General features: G+C 46.2%; 2 protein-coding genes across 6 annotated transcripts; both read right to left on the bottom strand.

The window, feature by feature from the left end:
- Positions 1 to 187: 187 nt before the first annotated feature.
- Positions 188 to 9,867, bottom strand: GZF1 (GDNF inducible zinc finger protein 1). Of its 4 annotated transcripts, none has more exons than XM_014463629.2 (6): positions 9,814 to 9,867; positions 6,358 to 7,746; positions 4,887 to 4,981; positions 3,348 to 3,515; positions 2,236 to 2,393; positions 188 to 1,836 (listed from the first exon to the last, which is right to left on the bottom strand). In XM_014463629.2, exons 2-6 carry the CDS (start codon positions 7,722 to 7,724, stop codon positions 1,501 to 1,503), a joined length of 2,124 nt encoding a protein of 707 aa, XP_014319115.1. In that variant the 5' UTR covers positions 7,725 to 7,746; positions 9,814 to 9,867; the 3' UTR covers positions 188 to 1,500. The 4 variants fall into 4 exon arrangements, with proteins under 4 accessions (XP_014319115.1, XP_006097993.2, XP_023617470.1 ...); XM_006097931.3 differs by lacking the exon at positions 9,814 to 9,867 and adding an exon at positions 9,450 to 9,492; XM_023761702.1 differs by lacking the exon at positions 9,814 to 9,867 and adding an exon at positions 8,312 to 9,428.
- Positions 9,868 to 22,825: 12,958 nt separating this feature from the next.
- NXT1 (nuclear transport factor 2 like export factor 1) lies at positions 22,826 to 26,150 on the bottom strand. 2 transcript variants are annotated; one of them, XM_023761706.1, is made up of 3 exons: positions 26,005 to 26,091; positions 25,752 to 25,966; positions 22,826 to 23,542 (listed from the first exon to the last, which is right to left on the bottom strand). In XM_023761706.1, exon 3 carries the CDS (start codon positions 23,480 to 23,482, stop codon positions 23,060 to 23,062), a length of 423 nt encoding a protein of 140 aa, XP_023617474.1. In that variant the 5' UTR covers positions 23,483 to 23,542; positions 25,752 to 25,966; positions 26,005 to 26,091; the 3' UTR covers positions 22,826 to 23,059. The 2 variants fall into 2 exon arrangements, with proteins under 2 accessions (XP_023617474.1, XP_006097992.1); XM_006097930.3 differs by having other exon boundaries at positions 25,752 to 26,150.
- Positions 26,151 to 26,605: the final 455 nt, after the last annotated feature.

Genomic DNA, 26,605 nt, shown 5'->3' with positions numbered 1-26,605 from the left:
TAGTGGCTTTAGTATGTAACATGTCACAAACTAGAAAATAAGCACATAGGAAGGAAGTCTCTCATTAGTTCCTGGCATAGTACAGCTGTGTTCATCCTGGAACTTATGGATAAGTTCTTTCTCTTAGAACTTTTCTCAAAAATTAAAGTGTTTCACAGCAAGTCAATAAATTAAAATGTAGAAAAACTGGTAAACAAAAGACTTTAAGGTTGTTTAAATTAATATGTTTAGGGTTACATATGAGTCACGGCTACATACAAAAGCCACTGGAACCAAGAATCAAGCTTAGCAAATACAGCAGAATTATCTTTTCATTGTAAAGTCCAGCATGAGACAGCCGAAGGAGCATTTAAGACAAGTATTGGTTCTTCACAATCTACTCGTAAGGCATAATCAATGATGTGTGCCAAGGCTTTTGGTCCCTTCTGCTATATTCTCACATACTCCCGAGGAAACAAATGTGTGACATTTACCTGCCTGTTTCTAGCTCTTGATTTGGCAATGAGAAAGTTCTGATTTTCTGAAAATCATGAAAATTAAATCAGAAAAACCAGGCAGAAATACTAATACTCTGTGCTCTAAGATTAGCCACAATCACCTCATTGCTACTCGTCAGTAAAATGACTACATAAGTTTCAAGTGTTCTAAAGCCTCTTGCTTAATTTTTCGTACCTCTGCAAAAATAAAAAGAAAATACTAGTTTGCTACTAAAATCTTTGGTAGGACAGCTTTTACCTTATCAGATTTTTAGGAATGAAAATGAACAGCCACATTTCATTTCAAAAGCTACTTTATGACAAATTTCCTAGCTGCACATATGCTGTGAGTAGAGGCTATTCTAAACTATTTTGTAGGTGTTCAATTTGTCATTCCTTTATTTAGTGCAGGGTTGGGGGAGTAGAAAGGGGTGAATGCAGTAATTCATCTCTTCAGTTCAAGGGTGCTTAGAGCAAATCTGATTTGCTTCAATTCGGCAGGAAAGAAACAATTAAAAATCCATGGCCCCAGTTTTATTTCAGCTTGATAGAAAACTATCTTTAAAGTATCAGAGAAATACACCCACATGGAAGTATAAGGCAGGCTGAGAGACTAGGGAGACCATTAAAAGCAATTTCATGAGCTGGATCAATGCTGTGTACTCTATTAAGGTAAATAGTTAAGCTTCATAAACATCAAGACAATCAAGCATTAGAATGATGAATGCATATAGCAGCCTACACCAGAATTAAGTGAGGTTATGTTAATTGCCTTATGTGTTGATAAAGTGTAGCTGAGGTCGTGCAGATCAGGATTTTTAAGGGAAAGCTTCAAAAATGCTTTGATAAAAGCGTGCAAGTTATCAGAAATTGTGGAAAATCAGAAGCCATTCTTGAATGCCCACTTCTTTGCCTACAGACGGTTCTTTATCTTGGCTCCTGATACATCACCTTACACACACTATCACACGAGATGCAGGATGGGGCCTGCTTGGCAGGTCACTTCAAGCTTACTCCATGCTGGTCAATGAGTGAAGTTGTGTGGGCTCAAGTCTGTCTGTGGTGTCAGCTCACTAAGCTCACTGATGGTGGTGGCCAGCAGAGCATCCTGGGACACCACAGAATTGTCCGACTTGCAGGCCGTGTTGGCAGAATTATTCTCATGCACAGTAGATACGCTGCCTGGGACTGTGGCCAGGTTGTGAAAATGGTTATTTTCAGCAAAAGACAGCAATTTATCTGAAAGTTTGGATGATGCATATTCTTCATCAGGCTGTTCAGTCTTATGCCCTTCATCATTCTTGGGTGAGCCATCTACAATAACAAGGAAGGACTTCCATGGCGTATTCTTGTCATGAACCTACAAATCAAACACAAAAGTCACCAAATGTGTCTGAACAAATATCTGTAAATCACCCAATTCTACTTACTTATCAAATACATCTTTTAAAACAATAGTCTCTCTTCAATTTAAGTTTCTACGGCAGCAATGTCTTTACTAATTGCTAAGTATCTTTCTGCCACTGCTGTCACTGTTAGAAAGTGTTTACCATGGATTGTGCCTCCCTGGACCTCAAGATTTAGTTCTTTACTTCATCCACACTATGAATGTGCTCACTGCAGACAAAACTTCAGGAAGAAAATACCTGTTGTTTGTCTTCTGTAACCAGCTATGGAACACCAGGCATTTCTTACTGTCTAGGGTTTTGCATACCTAGGGACCAGCAATTTGTCATTCTTAAGCCACACTGTTGCTTACTGAGGTGTGCCTCCGGAGAGTGGACTTGTCAGTAAATGTCCTTCCACATGCGTTACACATGAACGGCTTCTCTCCTGTGTGGATCCGATGGTGACGCTGGAGAGCATTGAGCTGGGTGAACTGCTTACCACACTGGTCACAACAATAGGGACGTTCGCCTGAGACAGGAAGAGAGGAAAACTGGTTGATCTCTTTAGCCTGGTGTATATAATTTTGAATAAAATGTGGAATAATGCTGTTTGTATACCACTAGGAAGTGTCAGCATTCCACCATAAGGATGATCAGTGGAAGGTCAACTGACAGGTACAAACCACCTCTACACAGGTTTCCATGATCCAAAGTAGTGTTCCCATGAAACCTTTTGTAAGCCAAAATGGCATAAAATGAAGAGTATCCCTCACATTCTGAAAGTTCATGTCACACTTTTTCCAATTAGTGAAAACAGGAATGAATGTAGGTCTCTTGTGAAAACAAAGTGGCCTAATGTGAACTTTTGGAAGGGAGGAACACCTGTAATACCAAGAGTTTATGGCCTACACTAAAACAGAGCCAAAATCCATACTTGTAGCTCATATTATATCTATAGAAATTTTACCTATTTCCATAGTAATCTATCTATAATAATAAAAGCATAATATGCTAATTAGACCGGACAACCTTCCGGACGAAAGCCGGGGCTGCAAGGGAAGCCTGGGTCCTGAGTGCCTGCCGGCAGCCAGCCAGAGGGAAGCCCAGGTCCCAGGTGCCAGAGGGAAGCCAGTGCTGGCAGCTGGGGGAAGGAAGGCCTACTCTTGCATGGATTTCGTGCATCGGGCCTCTAGTAGAATACAAAATTCCCAAGTCCCACAACTGAATTTGTATGCATGTATATATACACTGATATGTATAGATTATCCCTGATTTTAATCTGAAAGTGGCAAAATGTTCACATATCCATACCTTTTCAGTTTCTCAGAGCCAGAAACTAAAAATTCAAAAATTTAAAAATACTATTATGACACACAAAGTTTATCCTAAAGCTAAATTCTAAGTTCTCCAGTAAGTCAAAAACCTTTGGGATATTTTTTCTTGGCACACTGAACTCCCTTCTCTGGTGACGTTCCAGCCATACCTGTGTGGACTTTAATATGCTGGTAAAGTGAATTCCGCTGGGCAAAAGTCCTGAAACAAACTTCACATTTAAAGGGTTTGGATCCAGTATGGATTCTATTGTGATGTTTTAAATACTCCTTAGAAGCAAAACTCTTGCCACATGTTTCACACATAAAAGGTCTTTCACCTACATGAAAAGATGAAACAAAAAGTTAGAAATAACAGACACAGAAACATACAGGAAGAATGGGTCCACTCTCTAAAATCCATATGAATTCCAAAAGCGCAGGCAGCCTGCTGTCATAAAATGTCTAACCATGTAAGATGCTTACTACCTGCTGAAAGTTGGTGTAAAATCCCAAAGAAGAAATAAGAGATAGGCCAGCCAGCTCACATTTTGGAAATTTATACAGCTTGTTTGGAGAAATTAAGATTTTTTTTCTCAAAGAAGCATTGCTATTGATCTTTTACAGAATAAAAGTCCCTCTTTTATTGTGTAGTTTGAATCCTTTGATTCTACAAATCAAATTCATCTGATTAGGTGTACCCCTGATTTCACAAACATCAAAATAAAAATACTGGGTTTAATAAAATCTGAATATATTAATATTTTCATCAAATGATTGATTCTAAATCCTTCAATGTATCCTGACTTCATCTCTACTCCTAACCATCCATTCAACACCAATTCTGCTGCTTACATTTTACAATCTAGTGATTCATATCATTAAATGACTCATGTCTGTCTCACTTGCATTTGAACTTAAGGATCATATGACAGAGTTTAGAAGTAAAAATTTAGAAATACAAATAAGGAACTGAGCATGACAACTACAGTGTAGAGCAGGTTCTGTATACTTTGTGTCATAAACAGTAGAGTTTTCTGAATCTCAGGGTTACTATGCTGAATCAGAATAAAGCCAATTTAAATTTTGTCCCTCACATAATAAAATCCTATCAAAAAATTTTTAGAAACTGGAAATAAGATCATTCCACCACCTTAATACATCATATAGCTATTTTCTAGTCTTCTGAACAGGAGTTCAATATAGTTGGGATTCACTGTGTACTTTTCAAGTCATTATCCAAGTACATACAGGTGTTTTTCATAATGTTCAGAGCCCTCAGCCCAAATGGCCAGTGGGTGAGCTTAGATTTTTTAATTTACTAAACTACTGTGATTGGGCAATCAGGTTGTTTCTAATGCTTTTAAAATTAGAAATAGCAAGAAGGAAAATAGAGTTTTTCCCATATTCTGAACAATCTCTTTAGGACAGACTCCTGAAAATGGAATTTGGAGCTAAGGCAGTAGGAACTATTTCATACCCTTTTGATACCTAAGTCTCACATGCCAGTTCTTACTGCCAAGGACCAGTATGCAAAAGGCCATCACCAAAGCATATTTTATTTATTCGTTTTTGCTCACTTTTTAAATGGGAAAGCTAGATCCTAGCTTTAACCTGTACTAGTTTGGTAGATGCCAACTTCTAAATTAATAAACTGCAGTTTCCTTCTACAGCTAGGCAAGACATTCAATCACAACAGCAGGAGTATTTACCTGTGTGACACCTTTTATGATAAATCAGCATGTGGTTCTGAGTGAATCTTGCACCACATTCATCACAGACAAAAGGTTTTTCCCCTGTATGAATTCTGAAAGTACAACATTCAGATGATAACTTAGGATGTATCTCAAACCTCACTTTGCAATACAATTTCCACTCTAACCTGAAAGATAGTTTGTTCAAGGAGCCCTGATGAGAATGATTGGAGTGAAAGGTGAAGAGACCCATAATCTTCTTCCTCAAATCTGCGTCCACACAAGGCCAGCTAACCGATGCGTTGCCCAGTAAGACACCGAATGTCCACCCACACCTGTCTTAGGGTTTATGTTGTACAGCCCATTCAGAGACCGTGCCCTTACATACTTTTAAAAACACTAAAGAGCATTGTGTAATATCTCTAAAGTTTCCTTATTCAGAATAATCAACCACAAACACCCTAGGAACTATTGCTATGAAGAACCACATAGCCAAAAAATTAACTATCATTTCCTAGTATGTGTAACATAACCAGTCTAGAAAGAACTGTTCTCAAAATGCTGAAGAAACCTGGTTCCAAAAATGCATATTCATTTTAATTTCACAAATGGTATGAAGTAGCTATCAACCACGATTTACCGAGCACTTCCTAATAAGCCAGGTTTTTAAACTTGTTATATACAGGAAAAAGATGAACACCAAGCTGCTGCCCCACAGACTAGCCCAAGTTTGAGGGCAGATCTAGAATAGGGTAGAAAACTGCTTATCTGGATTGGAAGCATACTGAGCACCATAAGGAAATTTATTTAAAAATAGTATCACCTACAGTACAAAAGTTAAGCAGAAAACACTGTCCATCCTAATTCTGGAGTTTAGACTAACCAATGGCACAGTTTCCAAGCCCAGAGATCAAACATGATCAGAGAAGTGTCCTAAAGCCCTAAAAATGTCATTACTGAGACTGTGGGACCAGGATGGTCACGAGCCGAAATTCTAAATCAAGAAAAGAAAAATACAGGTTATTAGCATCAGGTGTGGTGGGAAGTGTGCACACCAGCAGCTCCTCTGGGAGTGGGAGAGCCCTGGCCTCCAATACATGCCAGCCAAGATCTGCAGGACCTGGCATGTTCAGCAGCTGTCGGCCACCCTGGTTCTGTGTCCTCTTCTGCACTGTGACCACCTACAGGAGGAGCTGGGAGGTCCTCATCAGCCCAATGCCTATAGGAACACTAGGGGATTTCTGTTTGTAGAACAAGACCACCTCCTAACATCTCAACCCAGGAAGAATTCAATGATATCTCAAAACAGCCCCCAAACCTTTAGAGGGAACAAGTTATGAAATGAAATGTAGCCACACTGGTCCAAATCCTAGAACTACTTCACTTTCTGACACGCATTTTAAGAAAAACAAGCCACATTCTGGAAAAAACATTTTGAGAGGGTTTCTGCTCTTTCCCACACCAGGCAGCTGGAGCCAGGTCCATGTACCTCATGTGCGTCTTCAGTGCTGAGGGCTGTGAGAACTTGGCCTCACACTCGGTGCAGCCGTAGGGCTTGTGGCCGGTGTGTGTCCGCTCGTGGAGCCGCAGGGCCGTCTTGGAGCTTAGGCCCTTGCCGCACTGCTGGCACTGGTGCCGCTCACCACCCCCCTCGTGAACCTGCACCACGTGCCGCTTGACGTCCTTCTTCCTCTTGAATTTCTTCCCGCAGAGCTCACATGGGAAGTGGCGCTCACTGCTGTGCACGTGGCGCTGGTGGCTCTTCAGGTTGCAGCGATTGGCGAAGGTCTGGCCACAGGTGTCACAGCGGTGAATCACCTCCGTGGCCACACCGTGATGGTGCCTGATATGCTTCAGGAAGCTCTTCTCATACAGAAAGGACTTTTCGCAGATGGTACACTTAAAGTTGCTCTTCCTCTTCTCCTCCTCCTCCCCCTCCTCACCTTCCTCCTCTTCCTCCTCCCCCACCTGCCCTGCCTTCTGCAGCACCTCCCCGACCTCCACTCCAGCACTGAAATCCTCACTTTTTGTCACTGGCTCATCCTCGGTCCCTACAGTGTCTGGGCTGGGGTCTTGGGTACACCTGTAGTCCCCCGCATCATCCTCAGCACTTTTCTGCTGCTCTCGGAGTCTTCTTGTGTATTTCTTTTTAGGAATTTCCACAAATACCTTTCTGCCAGCCAGCCTTCCACTAGCTCTTCTGACTTTGGGGTAGGAAGGCTTAACTCCATCTTTCTTCTTGTCTGGTTTTTCTTTGGACTTCCTTGGGGACAGATCTGGCAACGTACCGTTGCTGATTCTCTGCACTGGAGGAGCTAAGGAGGCCACAAGGCCATTGGTGAAAGGACTGTCCACAGCCACACTTGCCCCAGTGTCAGAAGTAACACTGCCTTGGGAGCCACTGCTCCCTTCCACCTCCTGAGACTCAGAGAAATTCTGCAACTCCAAAAGTACCGACTCTAACATCTGTTTCTTTAATTGAAAACAAGTTTCTGATAAGTCCAAACATTTTAGCTTTTCAGCCATTTCCAGCATTCGCTGCACCCGATCTTCTTCCACCTGTACCTTTGCGGTGTAGACAAACTCAAGAAATGAAGCAAAGTCAACCACTTGCACTTCATGTAAGTAGACAGTCCTAGTACCATCCATAGTCTTCTCATTAAGGAACATTTCCTTAAAAAATTTGCTCGTGGCTGCCAGCACCGCCTTATGGGCCATGAATTCTTCTCGGACACCCTGGTACTCAACGCTCACAGTCACGTCACACAGGTGACCCAGAAGGCGTAGTTGATGCATTTCATGCAGAAGGTTAACTGGTGAGGATTTGGATTCCAGCAGAACTGCACCACTTTCCATGTTTCTTCTTTCCAAAAACAGCCTTGAAAACAAAAACAAGAATTATTTCATGCAGAAGCAATTACTGAGGTAAAAGGTTTAAAAATTAATGAAGATTATTTCCATTCTTTAGATGATATAAACTTATTCAGAACCTAAACCTAACTTTTCTCATGTAAAGTTTGAAATCACACTTCACTTTAGCAGTTTTCCGAAGTCCTGGAGTACCTTCATAAGATAATATTTGCATGAAAAAAATAGCCTATTGCTAAGGTTTCCCCAAGGATAAACATGAATGATTAAAACTATAATTAATGAAATGCAGTAAATTTTCTAGTTCATTTTCTAATTTGCGTATAGATACAGACCTGAAACTGTAACAATTTATGGCAACAATTTATGTCCAGTTCTTTGATCAGGAAACCAAACCAAACAAAACACATGCCCTCGCTATCTGGGAACAAACCTGAGAAGAGAATCATGTCTGCCTTTGAAAACAACCAAATAATAATAAAAAAAAACTACTTTCATGGGAAAACTTCATGGAAATGCAGTCCACAATCCATGACCATTTCCAACACCCCTAAAATCCAGACAATTTGAATTACCATTATTCTACTGAAGAATGCAAGTGCCACAGCTTTTACCTTGAGCAGGTAACTTCTCTGAACCTTAGTTCTGTCCTCTATAGAGGCTGGCAGGCTGTTGCGAGGCTTCGGTGAGTACAAATATGTCAAATGCTTACACCAGAGACTCGTTAGCTAGTTACCTGCTTCCCATGCAGCAGGCCTAGGCGCTATCATCCCTATTTCACAGATGAGGAAGGAACTAAAAGGTACCGGGAAGTGGTGGGACTCTGGACACTGAACCTGCTCACCTGAGCCTTGCCAAATGCAAAGAGCTGCTCTCACTCCCTGCATCTGTCCACCGCCCTGGCACACCCCATCCCCAGGGCTCCTCTCCTTGCCTCCTTGGTACCCCACACCACCTTGGGTCCTCCTCTCATCTAAGACTCCCTGAATATGTGTTTTCTCCTTCGGGTTCGCCCCCAACCTTCTACTCTTGAATCTCCCTCCTCTTCCAAGTCCCTTTGGTTCCTACATCTCCACCCACCCATCCGAAGTGCCCGCCTTCCTTCTAACCTTCTTCAGCCAGGTCTGAGGTGTCCCCTCAGACTCCATGTGTCTGCAGCAGAACTTTCCTCATCTCCCCTGAAAACCAGTCTCGCCTCTCCCACTTGCCCAGCCCCATCTATGATACCTGCCCCCACCACCAACACGAAAAACGGCTGCGTCTGAGGTTTAGCTGTAAAAAGGACATGTACGGGACCTGAGCAGTCACCTGAGGGAGATTCCACAGGAACCTGAGAAAACTGATCAAACCTAATCAAGGCTGTAGGAGGGGTATGTGGGGGGAACACCAACACATGGACTGGACTGTCAGCTCCAACGCCGGGAGAAGCGGCAGAGGACGGCTCTCGTAGCCTCCTGCCCAGACTCACCAGCAGCCCCCCCTTTCCCCAAACTTGTGTGGCCCGACCCCTGAGCAGATGTGCGAACTCACAGGGCGGCCTGATGCTGACTTCCAAGTCAAAGTGGTTTCTGAGCACCATTTCCCATTTTGCCCGAGCGGGGAATGGGAAGCAGTGATCACGCAACAAAGATGTTTCGGCTCGAGGGACAGCGGCATCTCCCAGTGTAAGTGGCCGGCACCCTGGCAGCACCTCCGTCCCCGGGCATCGCCTACCTCGGCCGCTCTCTGAGGTCCGCGGCTTTCCAGCCTGGCCGAGCCCGAGTGGGCACCGCACCCGACAGCGCCCGGCCCGGGTCCTCCCCAGCGAGCTCGCTGCCGGCGCACGGCTGCCCCTCGGTCCCTCCAACCCCCACATTCCCAAGGACACACGGTCCCAGCGGCGGCCGGACCCGGTGCCTGCTGCGCCGCACGCAGACACGGGGCCCGCGCGATCGGGCCTGTTCCTGCCGCCCGGGCGCGCCCGCCGCCCGGCTCCTGCAACCCTGCGGGCCGCCGCTCCTCCGGGATGGGCCCGCGCAGACAACCGGGAGACAGCGGCTGGAAGGAGACTGGACAGGCGGGTGGGCCAAGTACTCACCTCCTGGCCGCCGCCGCCGCCACCACCGCGCGTCCGCTCTTCCAGGCCCGCGGGGAAGGCCCGCCTGCTGGGCGGGGCACGGCACCGGCTCGGGCACCGCCGATTGGCCGCTTCCGGTCCCGCCCCTTCCCCTCCCTGGCCCGCCCCCTCGCGGGGCTGCGGCGGGACCTACGCACGCACGTCCTCCTGCGAAGGCCGACCGGCCAGAGTTACGTAGCCCGACGTATATTGGGGTCCGGCATCCTGCGAGCGGAGCACGATTGCGTCACTGGCTGGAGGCCAAGGTCTGCGCTTGCGCAGAAAGGCAGCAACGGCGGCAATGCGGCTGTGATTCGAAGGGCGGTGCTGGCAGCCCTGGAAGGTCACGTGAGTAGCGGGGAGCGTTGCTCTATTTGGGTCCGTCCCACCTGCTCGCCCACTGTGCTGGTAGCCTGCGTGCTGCGCGTGGCCCAGGCCTGGCTTCGTCTCTCCGAGGGGGATCAGCGATGAGGGCCACGGTCCTCCCACCAGGTACTAGGAAGGGGCAGGCGCCCTGCGGGAGTCCTCGGGCTGGCGGACAGCGGACAAAGCGCCCCCTCGCTTGGGCGGGCGCCTGCTTGGTTGCGGACATCCTTTCACTCGGATTGCGTGATTGTTCCGGGAGCCCCCAGCCAAGCACATGGCTTGATTGGTCATTATGGAACTTACCCCAAAGACCATCAGCTTCGCAGTGGAAAACAATTTATGCCCTGGCAATCTTTGAATCCTTCAGCTCCAAACCTTGTTGCTTCCACCCATTTGTTTGCAATTATAATAAAAACCCCGTTTTGCAAAACTCGGCTGGACTCAAGCTTCGAGTTAATTCTGACCTTAGGTCCTGCTCCTAGCCACTGCTAAATAAAGCTTTGCTCTCATGTCCTCCTGTACTATGGGAACAACCTATTCACCCACAAGGAAACCACTGAATAATTTATGATAAATCAGCCATGCACTGATTTATTATGTAGTCATTAAAATAACGTTTAAAAACGTTCAGTGGAACTTGTAATTATTTCACAATGTATATGCATACCAAAGTATCATGTACATTTTTAAAAATACTATTTTGTCAATTATACTTCAATAAAGCTGGAAAAATGTTTAATGACTTGGGGAAATGCTTACCATATAATGAGTAAAGAAGGCTACATTATTTTACTTGTATCTCATCTGAGGATATGTTTATTGATGGGGGGCGGGGGAGGGAGAAAAACACTGATGTGAGAGAAACATCCATCAGCTGCCTCCCATCCTCGCCCTGACCGGGGATCGAACCCACAACTTTTCCGTGTTTTGAACGAGGCTCCAACCAATGGACCCTCCCGACCAGGTCAAGGAGGCTCTAACTTTTACATAGGGAATGATCTAAGTTAAAAACATATCAATAAACTAGACTGGAAATAACTAACAAATTCTGAACTGACCTGAGAGTGAGCGCACAAGAAACTTGCGCAGCTCCAAGGCCCAGCCTACCTGCGCCAGCCCCGCCCGGCACGACCGCCCCACCACTCCTCCTGACCTGCCGGGGTTAGAGGGCTGGAGGGGCGGGGCGGGCCACGCCCTTCAAGGGCTGGCCCAGCACTGCGGCGGGGCAGGGGCTAGATGGGCAGCTCAAGCCGGAGGGAAGAGAGTGGGTTGCGGGGGTGATGAAACAAGCCGCCATCCCGGATACTGATGTACAGCTCAGCCAGCGTGCGTGGGCCGAAGCTTCGGCCTCCCAGGGGTCTGGTCTGGTCCACCCCTCTCCCCTGCACTCAGTCCCGCAGGGGCGCTGGGAGCAATCAGCAGGGCGCTGTGAGTCCAGAAGGCCATTGCTGCGGGCTGGGTGTCCGGGTGGACACCCGCGAGGGGAGAGCAGCCGCGAGGGGAGAGCAGCCGCCGGGGACAGAGGCCAGGCTACCTGCAGCCCTGGCACAGAGTGGGCTCTAGGAGAGGAATGATGTCTCCCCCTAGTGGGCGATTTTCTTTCGGTTATATTGCAGTGGGTCAAATTAAGCATATTTAGGGAAGTTTGGGGTTAATCAAGAACTTATTTGAGTTTTTGGTTAATCAAGACCTTATTTGAGTTTTTGCACGTGCGTTTAATTTGGGAAAATTAGTAGAACTAAGTTATTTCACACAAGGTTGCTTGTCATTTTTAAATATTTAGAATGTGCCCTGACTGGTTTGGCTCAGTGGATAAAGTGTTGGCCTGCGGACTGAAGGGTCCCAGGTTCTATTCCGGTCTGGGGCATGTACCTTAGTTGCAGGCGCGTCCCCAGTGGGGGGTGTGCAGGAGGCAGCTGATCGATGTTTCTCTCTCATCGATATTTCTAATACTCTGTCCCTCTCCCTTCCTCTCTGCGAAAAATCAATAAAATATATTTTAAAAAAATATATTTAGAATGTATATACAGTAAAACCTCTATATAACTGACTAATTGGGGCAAGGAGGTATCCGTTAAAGCCAAAGTCCGTTATATAATAAAGTAAATTTTTCGAATGCATGTTTAAAAAATGACAAATTAGTTTACCTGTTTTTACTTATGTAGACATGTTTGTGCAATTAAATTAAGTATATATGAAAAGTTTAATTTCACAGAAAAGTGTTCTATATGTGTTAGTGCTTATGTACTTACCATAATTTTGAGACTGTAATAAACAAGCGATCTAAATAGAACTAAACATTTTTCCAAAAATACATTTTAATGATATATACACACACACACACAGTGGCCAGATTATTATGACCATCAGTACTTCGTTGGGCCACCTTTTGCCTTCAATACTGTGGCGATTCTTCTTGGCATTGACTCCACGAGATGTTGAAAGGTGATGCGAGGAATCTGACACCATGCCTGATGAATAGCACTGTCCAGTTCTGTGAGATTTGATGGTTGTGGAACCAGCTGCCTGATGGCTCTTTTAACTTCGTCCCACAAATGCTCAATTGGATTGAGATCTGATGATTGTGGGGGCCACCTAAGCAAGGTAAAGTCTCCCTCATGTTCTTGAAACCATTCCTGCACAATACAAGCACCGTGGCATGGCGCATTGTCTTGTTGGAAGAAGCCATCTCCATTGGGATACGCCATCAACATGATAGGGTGAACCTGATCAGCAACGATACTTAGGTATGTTGTGCTATTCAGACGTTGTTCCACACGAATTAAAGGGCCCAAATCATGCCAGGAAAACATGCCCCAAACCATAACACTGCCCCCACCAGCCTGAAGGGTTGTACTCATGCATGTGGGGTGCATGCTTTCATGCTGTTTCTGCCAAATTCTCACTCTGCCATCTGCATGATGCAACTGGAAACGTGATTCATTGGACCACATGACTTTTTTCCAATGCTCAACTGTCCAATCCTTGTGTTCCTGTGCAAATTGGAGACGTTTTATCTTGGTAATTGCAGACAGCAAAGGTGTTTGAACAGGCCTTCAGCTTCCATATCCCATACGTTGCAGTGTATGGCTAATTTGCCTACAAACGTCAGGTGGTCATAATAATCTGGCCACTCAATATATATGCCTAAGCAACTGTCCGACCATTCGACTGTCCGACTGGTAGCTATGACGTGCACTGACCACCCGGGGACAGACGCTCAACACAGGAGCTGCCAAGTGACAGCAACTTTGCAGAGTGCCCTCTTGCACTCTGGGACCCCTCAGGGGATGGCGGACTGCCGGTTTCAGCCTGATCCCTGCAGGCCAGGCTGAGGGACACCACCTCACTCTGCAGGTGCCCTTGGAGCCCTGGCGCCGCCCCAGGTGCAGCCAGCCAGGAAGGGACTGGGGAAGGTTGGCTCCAGGGCATGTCCGGCCCATCTCGCCCAGTCCCGCCCCGCTGGCCACCTTCTAATTAATTGCCTTTCAATGTGCAGGAATCCATGCACGGGGCCTCTAGTATTTAACTAAACAAATAAAATTTTATAAAAACAAAAAAATGTTCTATTAATTGTCTCCAGATGATGATATATCCAGACACTCCCACTGTGGCATGAAATGTTCAATATTGAGGCACTTGCTTTAGGCAATCCTGCTTTGAAAAAACTATCAAGTTTTATTTGAACTTTTGAAGTCTGGTGTTTTTTTATAATTAACTCCCCAAAATTATGAAAATGGGTATAATAAAGCTGAATTTTGTTATCTGAAGAATTGTTAATAAATGTTATTAGAGCCCTAACCAGTTTGGCTCAGTGGATAGAGGGTCCCAGGTTCGATTCCGGTCAAGGACATGTACCTTGGTTGCAGGCACATCCCCAGTGGGGAGTGTGCAAGAGGCAGCTGATCGATGTTTCTCTCATCGATGTTTCTAACTCTCTATCCCTCCCCCTTCCTCTCTGTAAAAAATCAATAAAATATATTTTAAAAAAATAAATGTTATTAGAACGTTGAGGTACAATATCTGATAATGTTATTTTTGGGTGTGTTATTTCTTTTTCCTCATTATCTTCGCTCCCATCCTCATCTTCCAAGGTCATCACCTCATCTGTTTCACTTTGTCATGATGTGATACCCAGGGTCACCTTCATCTTCTAACCACTGTACAACATCTTCCTCAACTACTTCTCTTCTCCACCAATATTACAGGTGTCAGTTTATTTATTTTTATTTTTTATTTTTATTTTTTTTGAATTTACATAAAAAGCTTTATTAACAGTGGAGCATCTTCCCCGTGGGCCATGTGGTTCACCCAGACAGCCAGGACCCAGGCACCAGTTCAGCGCAGCCTCCAGCCTCTCGCTCCGACATGAACTCCACGCGGACCTGCGTGCACTGTCCCTGGGAACCGGTCCTGCCCAGCACCTTGGTGACCCAGGCTAGCTTGATAGGCTGCACACGGCTCGTGTCCATGATGGCGGCAACAGTCGGGCGGAAAAAGCAGTTTATTTATTTTTAAATATACTTTTATTGATTTCAGAAAGTAAGGGAATAGGAGAGATAGAAACATCAATGATGAAAGAGAATCACTGATCAGCTGCCTCCTGTATGCCCCCTACTGGAGATTGAACCCAAAACCGGGCATGTGCCCTGACTGGGAATTGAACCCTGACCTGATTCATAGGTCAATGCTCAACCACTGAGCCACATTGGCCAGGCAGGTGTCAGTTTATGCGCTCCATCTGTATTGGCACAAAGCAGTGCCTAGATCAGTGATGGTGAACCTTTTGAGCTCGGCGTGTCAGCATTTTGAAAAACCCTAACTTAACTCTGGTGCCGTGTCACATATAGAAATTTTTTGATATTTGCAACCATAGTAAAACAAATACATGTTTTTGATATTTAATTTATATATTTAAATGCCATTTAACAAAGAAAAATCAACCACAAAAATGAGTTCGCGTGTCACCTCTGACACACGTGTCATAGGTTCGCTATCACTGGCCTAGATCCTATCCTTGCTGATTTTTCTTCCAGATGTCGATTTTTCATACTTGGAGGCTTGTGTGTTTTCAGGCACAGAATGCCGGAACAAACCAGTTTTGTCACACTGTAAATCTGAGATTGTAATAGCATTTTGTTATTTATACATGCTATTAAATTTTGCGTAAATGGTTCAGGATCTTCTCTTGGAGCACTTGAAATTTCACTGTAAATTCCTTTGTTCATAATTCCATGCCTTTGAGAAAGAGCCAAAGGCATCCATCACTTCTTTGAATGATGTGTTTATATGATTTGCTAATTTAATTGCTGCAGATTTCAACTCAACTGTCCGAACAGGAACCCCACAAGAACGTTGTTGTGGGTACCATTTCAACAGTGCTTCTTCGACTGAAGTTTCATATGCCAATTCATGATTTCTGGAATTAGTGTTTGCACCTACATTATATATTAATGCAATGTTTTTATTTTATCTTTGTTTTTTTAAATGTCTGATACAGTTTGCTTTTTTATGCCATATTGCTCACATATATGAGACACAGACACTCCCGACTTCAACATTTGTATGGCTTCCAATTTTTGATTTAGCATTAAATTGACTCTTTTCCTTTTGTCCATAGTTTAAGGTTAGGGTTACAATTATGTGCTTTACTATCTTCTAATCTAATAAAAGAGAAACATGCAAATTGATTACACCTCTGCTATGCCCAAGCCATGCCCACCAGCCAATCAGAGCGACTATATGCAAATTAACCCAACCAAGATGGCGGCCAGCAGCCACAGAGCTGGAGCAAGCAGGAGGCTTGGTTGCCCTGGCGATGGAGGAAGCCAAGCTTCCCACCTGCCCTGGCCGGCTGTGGCCTCTGCTCAAGGCAACAAAGTTTCAATTATAGAAAATAAATAAATCCCAGATACCTGCTTCCAGTCAGCATCTACCGGGAGCTTGGGTGGCTGGGGGCCGTGGCCAGTCTGCAAACAGCCATCAGCCACTCACTCAGGATGGCCACACCCTCATGGGGTGAGGGTCCCCACTGGGGGGCTTGGCCAGCCTGCAAACAGCCATCAGCCCCTTATCAAGACTGACCAGGCACCCCAGCAGGACCCCCTACCCTGAAGGGGGTGTGGCCAGCCTGAAAACAGCCCTCAGTCCCTCACCCAGGCTGGCCAGGCACCCCAGGGGGGACCCCTACTCTGAAGGGGCTGTGGGCAGCCTGCAAACAGCCATTAGCCCCTCACCCAGTCTGGCCAGGCACCCCAGCAGGGACCCCACCCTGAAGGGGCTGTGGCCAGTCTGAAAACAGCCCTCAGCCCCTCATCCAGGCTGCCCAGGCACCCCAGTGGGACTCCCACCCTGATCCGGGACACCCTTCAGGGCAAACCAGCCATCCCCCACCCATGCACCAGGCCTCTATCCTATATAATAAAAGGGTAATATGCAAATTGACCCTAACAGCAGAAGGACTGGGAATGACTGGTCACTATGACACACACTGACCACCAGGGGGCAGACACTCAATGCAGGAGCTGCCCCCTGGTAGTCAGTGCACTCCCACAGGGGGAGCTCTGCTCAGCCACAAGCCAGGCTGATGGCTGCCAGTACAGCAGTGGTGGTGGGAGCCTCTCCTGCCTCCTCAGCAGCGCTAAGGATGTCCGACTGCAGCTTAGGCCTGCTCCCCACTGGCAAGTGGACATCCCCCAAGGCCTCCCGGGCTGCCAGAGGGATATCTGACTGCCAGCTTAGGCCCAATCCCCCGGGAAGCGGGCCTAAGCCAGCAGGTGGTCATCCCCCGAGGGGTCCCAGACTGTGAGAGGGCACAGGCCGGGCTGAGGGACCCCCCTGAGTGCACAAATTTTTGTGCACCAAGCCTCTAGTACAGGGGTGGGCAAACTTTTTGACTCGAGGGCCACAATGGGTTCTTAAACTGGACCGGAGGGCCGGAACAAAAGCATGGATGGAGTGTTTGTTTGAACTAATATAAATTCAAAGTAAACATCATTACATAAAAGGGTACGGTCTTTTTTTTTTTTTTAGTTTTATTCATTTCAAACGGGCTGGATCCGGCCCACGTGCCATAGTTTGCCCACAGCTGCTCTAGTACATACATAATTTTAAATTTATACTTAATTTTAAACTTACACTGAATAGTTCTAGTAAATGCGTGCATTCACTAATTCACTGGGAGTAAACAAATGCACATGGCTGGGACATGGCTTAGCACAGTTCTGAAAAATCAGCCAGCACTTGTTAAAACTGCTACAGAAAGTCATGCCACACAACAGAACCAATTACTACTCAAATGCAATATGATCACGTGCTAATCATTCGCCAAACATTGTTTAGGAGTGATAACTCTTGGATTTAAATATGTAAACTATAGTTGTAGATATGTAATATTTATGTCAGAGAAATTACTATAGTGTTTTTTCCAACATATGGCCTATTCGCTAAATTTGTTCAAAGCAACAATGAATTAATAACAAAACAATAACCTGTTAATTTAACTATAAGCAAATCTTGCTTAAAAGCATTTTTAAATTAGCAGGGTGTTAATTTTCACATATGACATATGGACTGGAAATTTTGTGCATTAAGTCCAAAGTTCATTAAATTGAGGTCCAAAAAATCAAAGGTTTACTATATTTTTGAGAGACCCTACCCCCAGCATATTTCAATGAAACTTCTTTGGAGACTTCATTGCTCAGCTCAGTCTCAGGTTGGGCTATTCTGTGGGGAGAAGTGAAACTACTTCCCACATTGCCGAATAACTTCAGCCCTTTACTTCTGGCTGCAACACTTCTAATTCATAAATACATGAAAAAGCAAGATGTGCATGCTATATAAAAAAATGAATCTAAGACAGCGGTTTTCAACTTTTTTCATCTCATGGCACACATAAAATTCAGTGGCACACCAAAAATACATATATTTTTGCTGATCTGACAAAAAATAAGTATAATTTTATTGAGTAACCAATAATAATAATAGTAATTACCTTTTTACTCCAAAATGACTTTTTAAAAAATCCAGTGCCTAGTGCTGGCCAAGTAGCTCAGTTGGTTAGAGCTTCATCCTGATACAAAAATGTTTCAGGTTACATCCCCTATCAGGGCACAAACAAGAATCAACTAATGAATGCATAAATACGTAGAACAACAAATTGATGTTTCTTCTCTCTCTCTCTCTCTCTCTCTCTCTCTCTCTCTCTCTCTCTCGTCATTTTATTATTTGCCAATCTAAGGGAAAAGAGGTCAGTGCCCCTGACTAGTCAGGTGTTTCATGTTTAAAAAAATCACTGGCTGAAAATCGCTGGTCTAAGAGGATATAGAGCAGCAAATGCCTTGTTCCCACATTAAAACCCTAAATCCAATCCCTAAGGACAGCCATCATTAAGTTTTTGCCAATTTCTCCAGAAAATCCATGCCTACAGAGCAAGGCTATACTATATGGAATCTCACCCCTCTCCTTTTTTAAAACACAAATCCACTTCCTCATCTGTAAACAGTTCTTGAGTTATTCTTACTGCCTGTAACAACTATTGTTGATATTCTAAAAAGTGTTTGAACTTTGCCTGTCTATCAATGAATCTCAAAGTTTGTTTCATATGCATATCATGGACAGGTCTGCCTCTTGTTTTCAAGGCTATACAATATTCCAGCTGTGGAAATAGTGTAACCTGTTTAATTGCTTATTGGTGGACCCTTTGAGTGCTTTTACTATTATTAGAAAGTCTGCTATGATGAATTATCTTATATATGGGCAATTGCGTTTGCAAAATACATAATAAGAATGGAACTTCAGGAATAAGGGAGGTGAGTTTTAAATGCCACTTGCCCTCTGGAGAACTTGCACCAATCAACCCCCCCCCCCAAAAAAAAAAAAAAAAACGGAGCAGGAATGCTCCTTTTCCTGGACCCTGGCCAACAGGGAGTACAGCAAAATGTGTTGGTCCATTCTCACCATGATAAATGAAAAGTGGTGACTCATATCTGTTGGACAACTTTGCAAGTTGCAGAAAGGCCCATTAACTGTCTTACCTGTTAAGAGGGATGTGCTGACTCCCAGAAGGCCTGAAGGTGGAGTACATGGGCTTTGGGGTTGGTTCAGTCACATGCATACAGAGCAAGCCCACATGGAATTGAAACCAGACAATCAATGGGTCTGGGCTGCCTGTCACTACTTGAGCCAATTCACTAGAGACAGGGTTGAATCATATATGAGCATTTATTCCAATAACGCCGGCAGTATGGGAGAACAGCAGGTCACCCACAAAAATCTGCTCTCCACCTCCCTCCCTCATAAGCCAGCTGCTGATACCGGGGTAGAAGGACAAAGATAACATGGGGAAGTAGGCAAAAGGGATAAGAATGGGTATGCAAAATGGGCAGTTTACAGGCAACGCGGGCTGGAGGGTTTGCAAAGGGCTGGGGGGTTGCAAAGGGATGGGGGTTTGCAAAGGGCTGGGGTTTGCAAAGGGGTAGGGGTTTGCAAAGGACTAGGGATTTGCAAAGGCTGGGGGAGCTGCAAAGGGATGGGGGGTGTTGCAAAGGGCTAGGGATTTGCAAAGGGCTGGGGGAGTTGCAAAGGATTGGTGCCTCTAGTTTCTGCAACAAGGTTGTTAGTCTTATAGGCAGCTCCTGGATGTGGAAGATGGGCCGAATTTCCAGGTGACAGAAGACCTGCCCCACCAGGTGGGGGTTGGAGGAAGCTGGTGGGAACCAAGGAGGGGACCCTGAGCTGGAGCAGGGCAGGCAGGATGGGAAAGGAACCCAGTTCCGTGGCCCAACTCTGCCCCCACCTCCATCATTCCTGAGATTACAAGACATTCAGGCAAAGGTTTTCACAAAGTTGGGAATGAAAGTCTGAATTTTTTAAGTGTTTTCTCATCCTTCCCGATCCATTCCCTTCATCCCAGCAAGGGGACCTTGAAACCAAAGCTGTGGATCCATTTATATTTTCAGGCTGTGAAAACAGATGAAAGTGGACACAAATTTCTAAATCTGGTATAGAAAAGTAATTGTAAGGCGAATCTAGATGGTGTAGTTACTACTTATTTTTGCAAATTTTATACATTTTAAATTATTTTAATACTAAGGATTATTTAAAATTAATTGTGCTAAGGGGTGATGTTAATCCCTGTGTGGGTTTTTATTCTGGCCCAAATCCATAAACTTTATGGTGTGGAGAAGGGGAGGAGGGGGGCTCGCTTTCTGTGTTTCACTCTCTCCTGATGATGGCTACTTCCATGTCCCTGAGGCAGGTCAGCTCTGGGGCAACACTGCAGCTGGGAGGCTGTGACAAAGCATGGTCTGTTAGTTTCAAATTGGTTTTAATTCTATGAAGGCTACAGTGGTAGCGCAGTAAGGTGGGCAGGGAGCAGAGGGAAGTCTTGGATGGTCTGTGGGAGAAGTGGTGAGGCCATAACTCAGTGATGGCGAACCTTTTGAGTTTGGCGTGCCAGCATTTTGAAAAACCCTAACTTAACTCTGGTGCCGTGTCACATATAGAAATTTTTTGATATTTGCAACCATAGTAAAACAAAGACTTATATTTTTAATATTTATTTTATATATTTAAATGCCATTTAACAAAAAAAAAATCACCTCTGACACGCGTGTCATAGGTTCGCCATCACTGCCCTAACTGAACAGAGGTGGGAGGGGCAGGAGCTGGCCTGGGGAGGGAAGGTGGTGAAGGGCAGAGTGCTTGGAACCTCTGGTAGAAGTGAAATGGGTGGGAGGTGAAATGGACAGTGAGCAAAGCTGAGGGGGTGCTAATGGACCATTTAAACTCAGACTAGCTATTCAGAAAATGCCAGAAAGCATCTAAATGTGGTCAGCTCCAAGCTCAGTAGGTACACACCATCCTGCTCACCTTTGTAACCATGATCCATGTAGCAGGCTCTGTCCTAAGAACACTGTGCACACTTATGCCACGTAAAATCCTACCCCACGGTGCACAGGAGGAAACTGAAGCTTGCAGATGCTGAGCAGATGAAATTTGACCGCAGTTGGTGTCCCTGCAATGCCCATTTTTTAACCTTCACTCTTCTCTGACAGATCAGTCTCCCAGCAAGAAAAAGAGTGGATATTCCAAAAATTCAGTGGTCCTCCAGCCTTATTGAGCACCAGGGCCTTCATGGACAGCTTATCTGGTCAGTGGGGGGCCCCTGAGAACCCGAATCCTTAGCAAATGCCCAGGGGATGGTCCAGAGAAGCACTGCTCTAGGTCTCTAGAGTGCCTGTTCCAAACCTTTTTTCTCGCTTGGGGATAGGTTTTGCTACAGTACGTGACACAGGCCCTGAAGCAATAATGGCCTGAAGATAGGATTTACTTCTAAGGCTGGGGGTAGGCAAACTGAGGCCATTTGGTGGTTTCACATGGTCACCAGGGACCCAGGCTCCTTCCAGCTCAACATAAACCCACCTCTAGAGCAGGGGTGGGGACAGTCCAGCCTGCGAAATCATTTTGTCTGGTCCTGCCAAGGTATTAGGGTGAGTTAATGAAATGTTTCATCAAATATAGCAGGCTAATTTTTAAGCTGATAATTTTGTATGGCCCGAGAGTGATGTTATATCCAAATGGCCATTGGCAGAAAAAAGGTTCCCCACCCTTGCTCTAGAGTACAGCCAAGTTGTCCTCCTGGCCCAAGAATGAGCCAGAGCCAGTGGTCCAGCCATCAAAGCTGCCTTCCAGGCAGCAGGGCACAGGAAGAAAGGTCTTTTGAAGCAATATTCCCCTACAAGTCCAACCCTTCTACATTAGCTGGGACTTGGTCATTTATTTAGCTATATATCAAGTGGGAAGTCCTCTTTCAGGTGGGTACCTTGTTTCGCTCAACATTGGGCTTCAGTAACTAGAGAAGGGGAAGCGTATTAGGAGGAAACTGTCATCTGTGCCACCCTACACATCCATAGTTTCCTTCTCAAAGGGAAATCCTAGCTACTCTACCCCCAAACTAGCACACTTATCAAGAAAATTTAACTGGGGAAGCCACTTGGCCACGGGATCTCCTCTATTGGTTCAAGGATGATGGAACTTTCTAGGTATTTATTTGTTTACATTGGAGAAATGCAATTAGAGTTGGTCTTCAGGGCCAATAAAACTAGCTTCTAATTCTGTCTCCCCCACCCCAACCTCAGTACTTCCTCCTCATAAAAGCAGTTCTTTATCTTCTGTTCATAAGAGAGCAGTTAATATAGTTGCTTCATTTACAAGCAGTTATTAGCTCTTTAGTATTTCACCTGTACTCATTCACTTACCTCTCAGCTAAGGTTCTAAGGTAGGGCCCAGCTACCTACATTAGGTGATTCTGATATTTTCTAGAGTAAACTACATACTGAGACACCAAGGTGCTTTTGCAAAATGCCAATGCCCAGCACTACCTCAGACATTAGGGTACAGTTAGTCTGGGATGTGTGGCCTGAGCAAAGGTAATTTTAGTGTCGCAAGGAATTCCAGTGTGGAGATGGCCATGAAGCCCAGCTCCAGTACATCTGTGTGCACACCCGTGCCTGGGCAGGTGCTTGCCCCTGGACCTCACACCTCTGCAGGTGCCTTCTACTAAGCTTACTGCCTTTAACCTACCTTCTAAAAACCTGTCAAACACATTAGGCAAGAGAAAAGAAACAACATTTGTAGTATTATTTTATTTGTCAGAATTTCCAGAACCAGGGTCTCTACTGGACAAGTAGAAAAATAGAAAACTGTACTACGAAAAGGCAACTATGACAAATAAGTATACTCGTAAAGGGGCTCCTTGGACTCGAGCAAATGCAGAGTTCACCCTGGGCAGCATAGCCCACAACAACAGAAAGGAACTGGTGTCCCCACATTTTGAGATGTGTTTCTCTCCAGAGTTCTACTAGCTGGCCCAGTCCTGGAACCGGAAGCAATCACTTGCTATCTTCCACACTGTGTTGCTAGGTGAGGCCTGGGCAGTCAGAAGGAAGTTCTGGTTGAAGTCCCGTTGTTTGTTGCCTTCAAACTTCACTGTTCCACAGATCACAACGAGGACTGTGGTCTGGCTTGGGGTGGCTTCATCATGTACAGGCTGGCAGTCAACCACATTGATTTGGAACTCACTGGAAGGCAACATTTCAAAAAACTCACTCAAGGACTCTTGCCCTGAAACTGCGTTTCCATTCCACACCAGGGTGGCTGTGCCCATGTAGAGGCGGGACAGCAGGCGCCTCCGCTTATCCATGGTGGTGTAGTAGACGTTGACGAACTCCTCAGCAGCCCTGCAGGCTTGATCCACGTAGGTCTTGAAGTCTACGGATGCCATCTCTGGCTCTCCCGAAGGAGGCCTCCACCCAGGTGCTTCCTGCACCTGAGGGAGCCGGGGCTGTGGGGCAGGAAGGTTGAAGAGAACCCAGGTGAATGCCAAACTTTGCTCTATCCTAACAAAGAACAATCCTCCTTTTCTATTGGTGGTAAAACACTTAATTACATACTATAGAGAGATGACTCTAGTCTCAAACGACTGCCGACACCTCATCTTACTAAACCTCAGTTTGCTCCTCTTAAAATGGAAATATTACCACTTGTGGCACAGTTGTAATGTGAGAAATTGCTTAGTTAGAAAAGCCTGATACCTACATCTCAGAAAATAGTAGCCATTACTATGAATTTTAAAAATCTCATTTTACAAAACATTATACATGACTATGGAAGGCCAGTTTTTCCTGAAAGTGTGGATAGTGAGGAAAATTTATCCGGTAAAGACAGTGGACCTTGTTGAAGGGAACAGTGGCCCAATAGAGGCCAATCAGATGGCATAAGCTCATCAGTTGGTGACAGTCTTCATGGGTTCACTCCAGAGACGAAAAGGTTTAAAAAAAAAAAGTCAAGTTTCTTAAGAGGGTAAGAGAACAAATGCCACAAGGACAGAACCAAAACAGTGGCCATAATTCTCATGGTAAGCTATAAACAGCAAACCTGGCAGCTGGCTGGGAATGAGAATGGAGAACACCTAGCATCTGTGAGCACGAATACCCACCACCGGGTAAGTCCTATAAGCCACAATGGAAAGACAAGATAGAACCAAGGAGATTCTATGGGGTGGTGGGGAGGGGTATGAGAGCGGCAAAAATAATTTCAACTGTAGCTGCGATGCTACATTTCCCTCCAAAAAACCCAAAAACAAAAACAAAACGTCCAAAAGCATAAAGAAATAGTATTATTTGTGTGTTTGTTTTTTTAAGGGTATGATACAACTGTTATAGTTCCCTGTTCTTTTTCGCATGTCGGACCAATCTATGTCGAAGTTCTCATTGGTCCAACCGGATCATAAAATATTTCACTAAAAAAGAATCCAACATTACTGAAATAGTGGATATGCTTATAGTTACAAAATTAAATATTAAACTTTTCCTTAAATTTCTCAGACCTTAGTTTTTTTTAAAATGAAATCCATAAAAGATTACACAGAGGACCTGGGAGAAGTCGGGGCTGAGAAAAGTGGAGGCCTGCGCCTCCCGTAAAGAACTGTAAGGCGCAGGGAGGTAGCACCGTCCTAGGTCCTAGGGGTGAGCAGTTCCAGGGCCAGATGCAGACCTTGGTCTTCCCATTCTCTCCATGAACCTAGAGTCAAGCCTCCGCAAACACTCTCAGCTGGCATTTGCTAAATGCTTTGCACGCATTACCTCATTGAATGGTCGCCACAAATGGGCGAGAGGGTATGAGTAGCACTAAACAACAATTATACCTAACGAGAAAATTGAAACAGGTTTAGTCAAGGTCTTGAAAGTAAGCACACTCCTAATTTATCATTTATAAGAACGCGTGTAGCCCTTAAACATGTTGTCAAGATTATGCTGACCTTTTACTGGCTTATTTTTTTTAAAGTTCCTGCATTTTGAAACCAAGGCTATCGGAGCACAATTCCCGGATGCTAGTTTGAAAATTCCGTTCAGGGGCCCAAGTTTCTGTCTTGCTGGAATTCTGAACCACGCGGGGTCCACATTCATCGCCTGGACATAACCTCACTCCCTCTACCATCTCACGGATCTCAGACACCCGCCTCTGCTCCCCACCCCCGTTCCCAGCCCCTGTGGGGTTCCCCAAGTGGTCTTTCCAAACACAGGTAACAACCTGCCCGCCCCGAGGCTTCACAAAACGACCACTGACCACTGCACGGGGGTCACTTACAGGGCTGAGGGCCCGTCTCCATCAAGTCAGAGAAAAGGAGACTGGAAACAAGTAGGACCGGAGAGGCTCTGAAGCTCGCCGCTTCCCAGGGTCCCCGCCCTCAGGTCTTTGAGCCTGGACCTGAGATGAAACAGGCCCCGTTTCTGGTGGCGAGTGGCTGTCAACCGAACCAGTAAAGCACGCTCTTCCTGGACCCAAACCTGCTCCAGGGCACGGGCACTTCATCGTCAAGCGCACCGACTGCCCAGCGTTTCGCACAGGCCAAAGCCTTTCCCAGACCCGCAGCGCTGCCGCCCGGGCAGGGGCAACGCCGGCTTCACCCTGACAATGGAGGGAGGGCGTGGGGGACACACGTGGGAGATGTCTCGGAATTCCCTCCGACTGCCCGCCCGGGGATCACCTACCTGCGCCGGCGAAGGCCGGGTTCGGCGTGGGCGGCGACCTCGGTCAGCCCGGGTTGGCGTTGGCGTTGGCGTTGGCGTTGGCGGCGGCCCTCCTCCCGGCGCCCCTCGCGCGGACCAAGCTCCTCGGAGAACCGGCCCCCGGAGGTCGCGGGGTGGGCCTGCGGAGGCTCCGCGCCCCTCCGCTGCTCGCCGAGGAGGAGGCGGGAAGAGCCGCCCTCCGCTGCTCGCCGAGGAGGAGGCGGGAAGAGCCGCCCTCCGCTCCTCCTCTTCTTCCCGAGAGGTCCCTCCCGGCCGCCGGGACCTCGGAGACAGAGACCAGAGTCTGCCCCCGCGCGGCCCGCGGTGCGGTGAGCCCACCGGAGCGCCCCACAGCGCCCGCCCACCTGCCGTGAAAGGCAGTTGTGCCAGCCAGTGGCACGGCGAGCTCGCAGGCTAGCTCCGCCTACGTGTGGCTCAAAGGAGAGGGCGACTTCCGGGAGAGGCGCCTTCCCAGAAGACCGCGGCCAATCTACGCCGAAGTTCTCATTGGTCCAACCGGATCACAGACTCCCGCCCAAGGGGCTAGTGGGACCTCTGATTGGATAAAACCTCCAAGTTCCGTCCTGGGACGCGGGGGTGGGTGGGCTCTCCGGCAAGAGGCGGTCATTTAGTAGGGGGATGGACTGTGTGCGCCATGTGGGGGGCGAGGGTGGGCCGGCAGAGGGGGAGTCAGGCTGCACCGCGAGGGCGCCAGGAAAACCCCGCCGAGAGTGTGAGTGAAGCCCGCAGAACCTCTGCTGAGCTCCACCCGCTCAAGTACCTGAGCTGGTCCTAAAGAATACATAGAGGAAACCAATTTATGTTAAGTGGGGATT

The sequence above is a fragment of the Myotis lucifugus genome, unplaced genomic scaffold (assembly GCF_000147115.1).
Source record: "Myotis lucifugus unplaced genomic scaffold, Myoluc2.0 scaffold_214, whole genome shotgun sequence".
NCBI lineage: Eukaryota > Metazoa > Chordata > Mammalia > Chiroptera > Vespertilionidae > Myotis > Myotis lucifugus.
The sequence above is the reverse complement of the archived record's forward strand: the minus strand, read 5'-3'. Positions and strand labels throughout refer to the sequence as shown.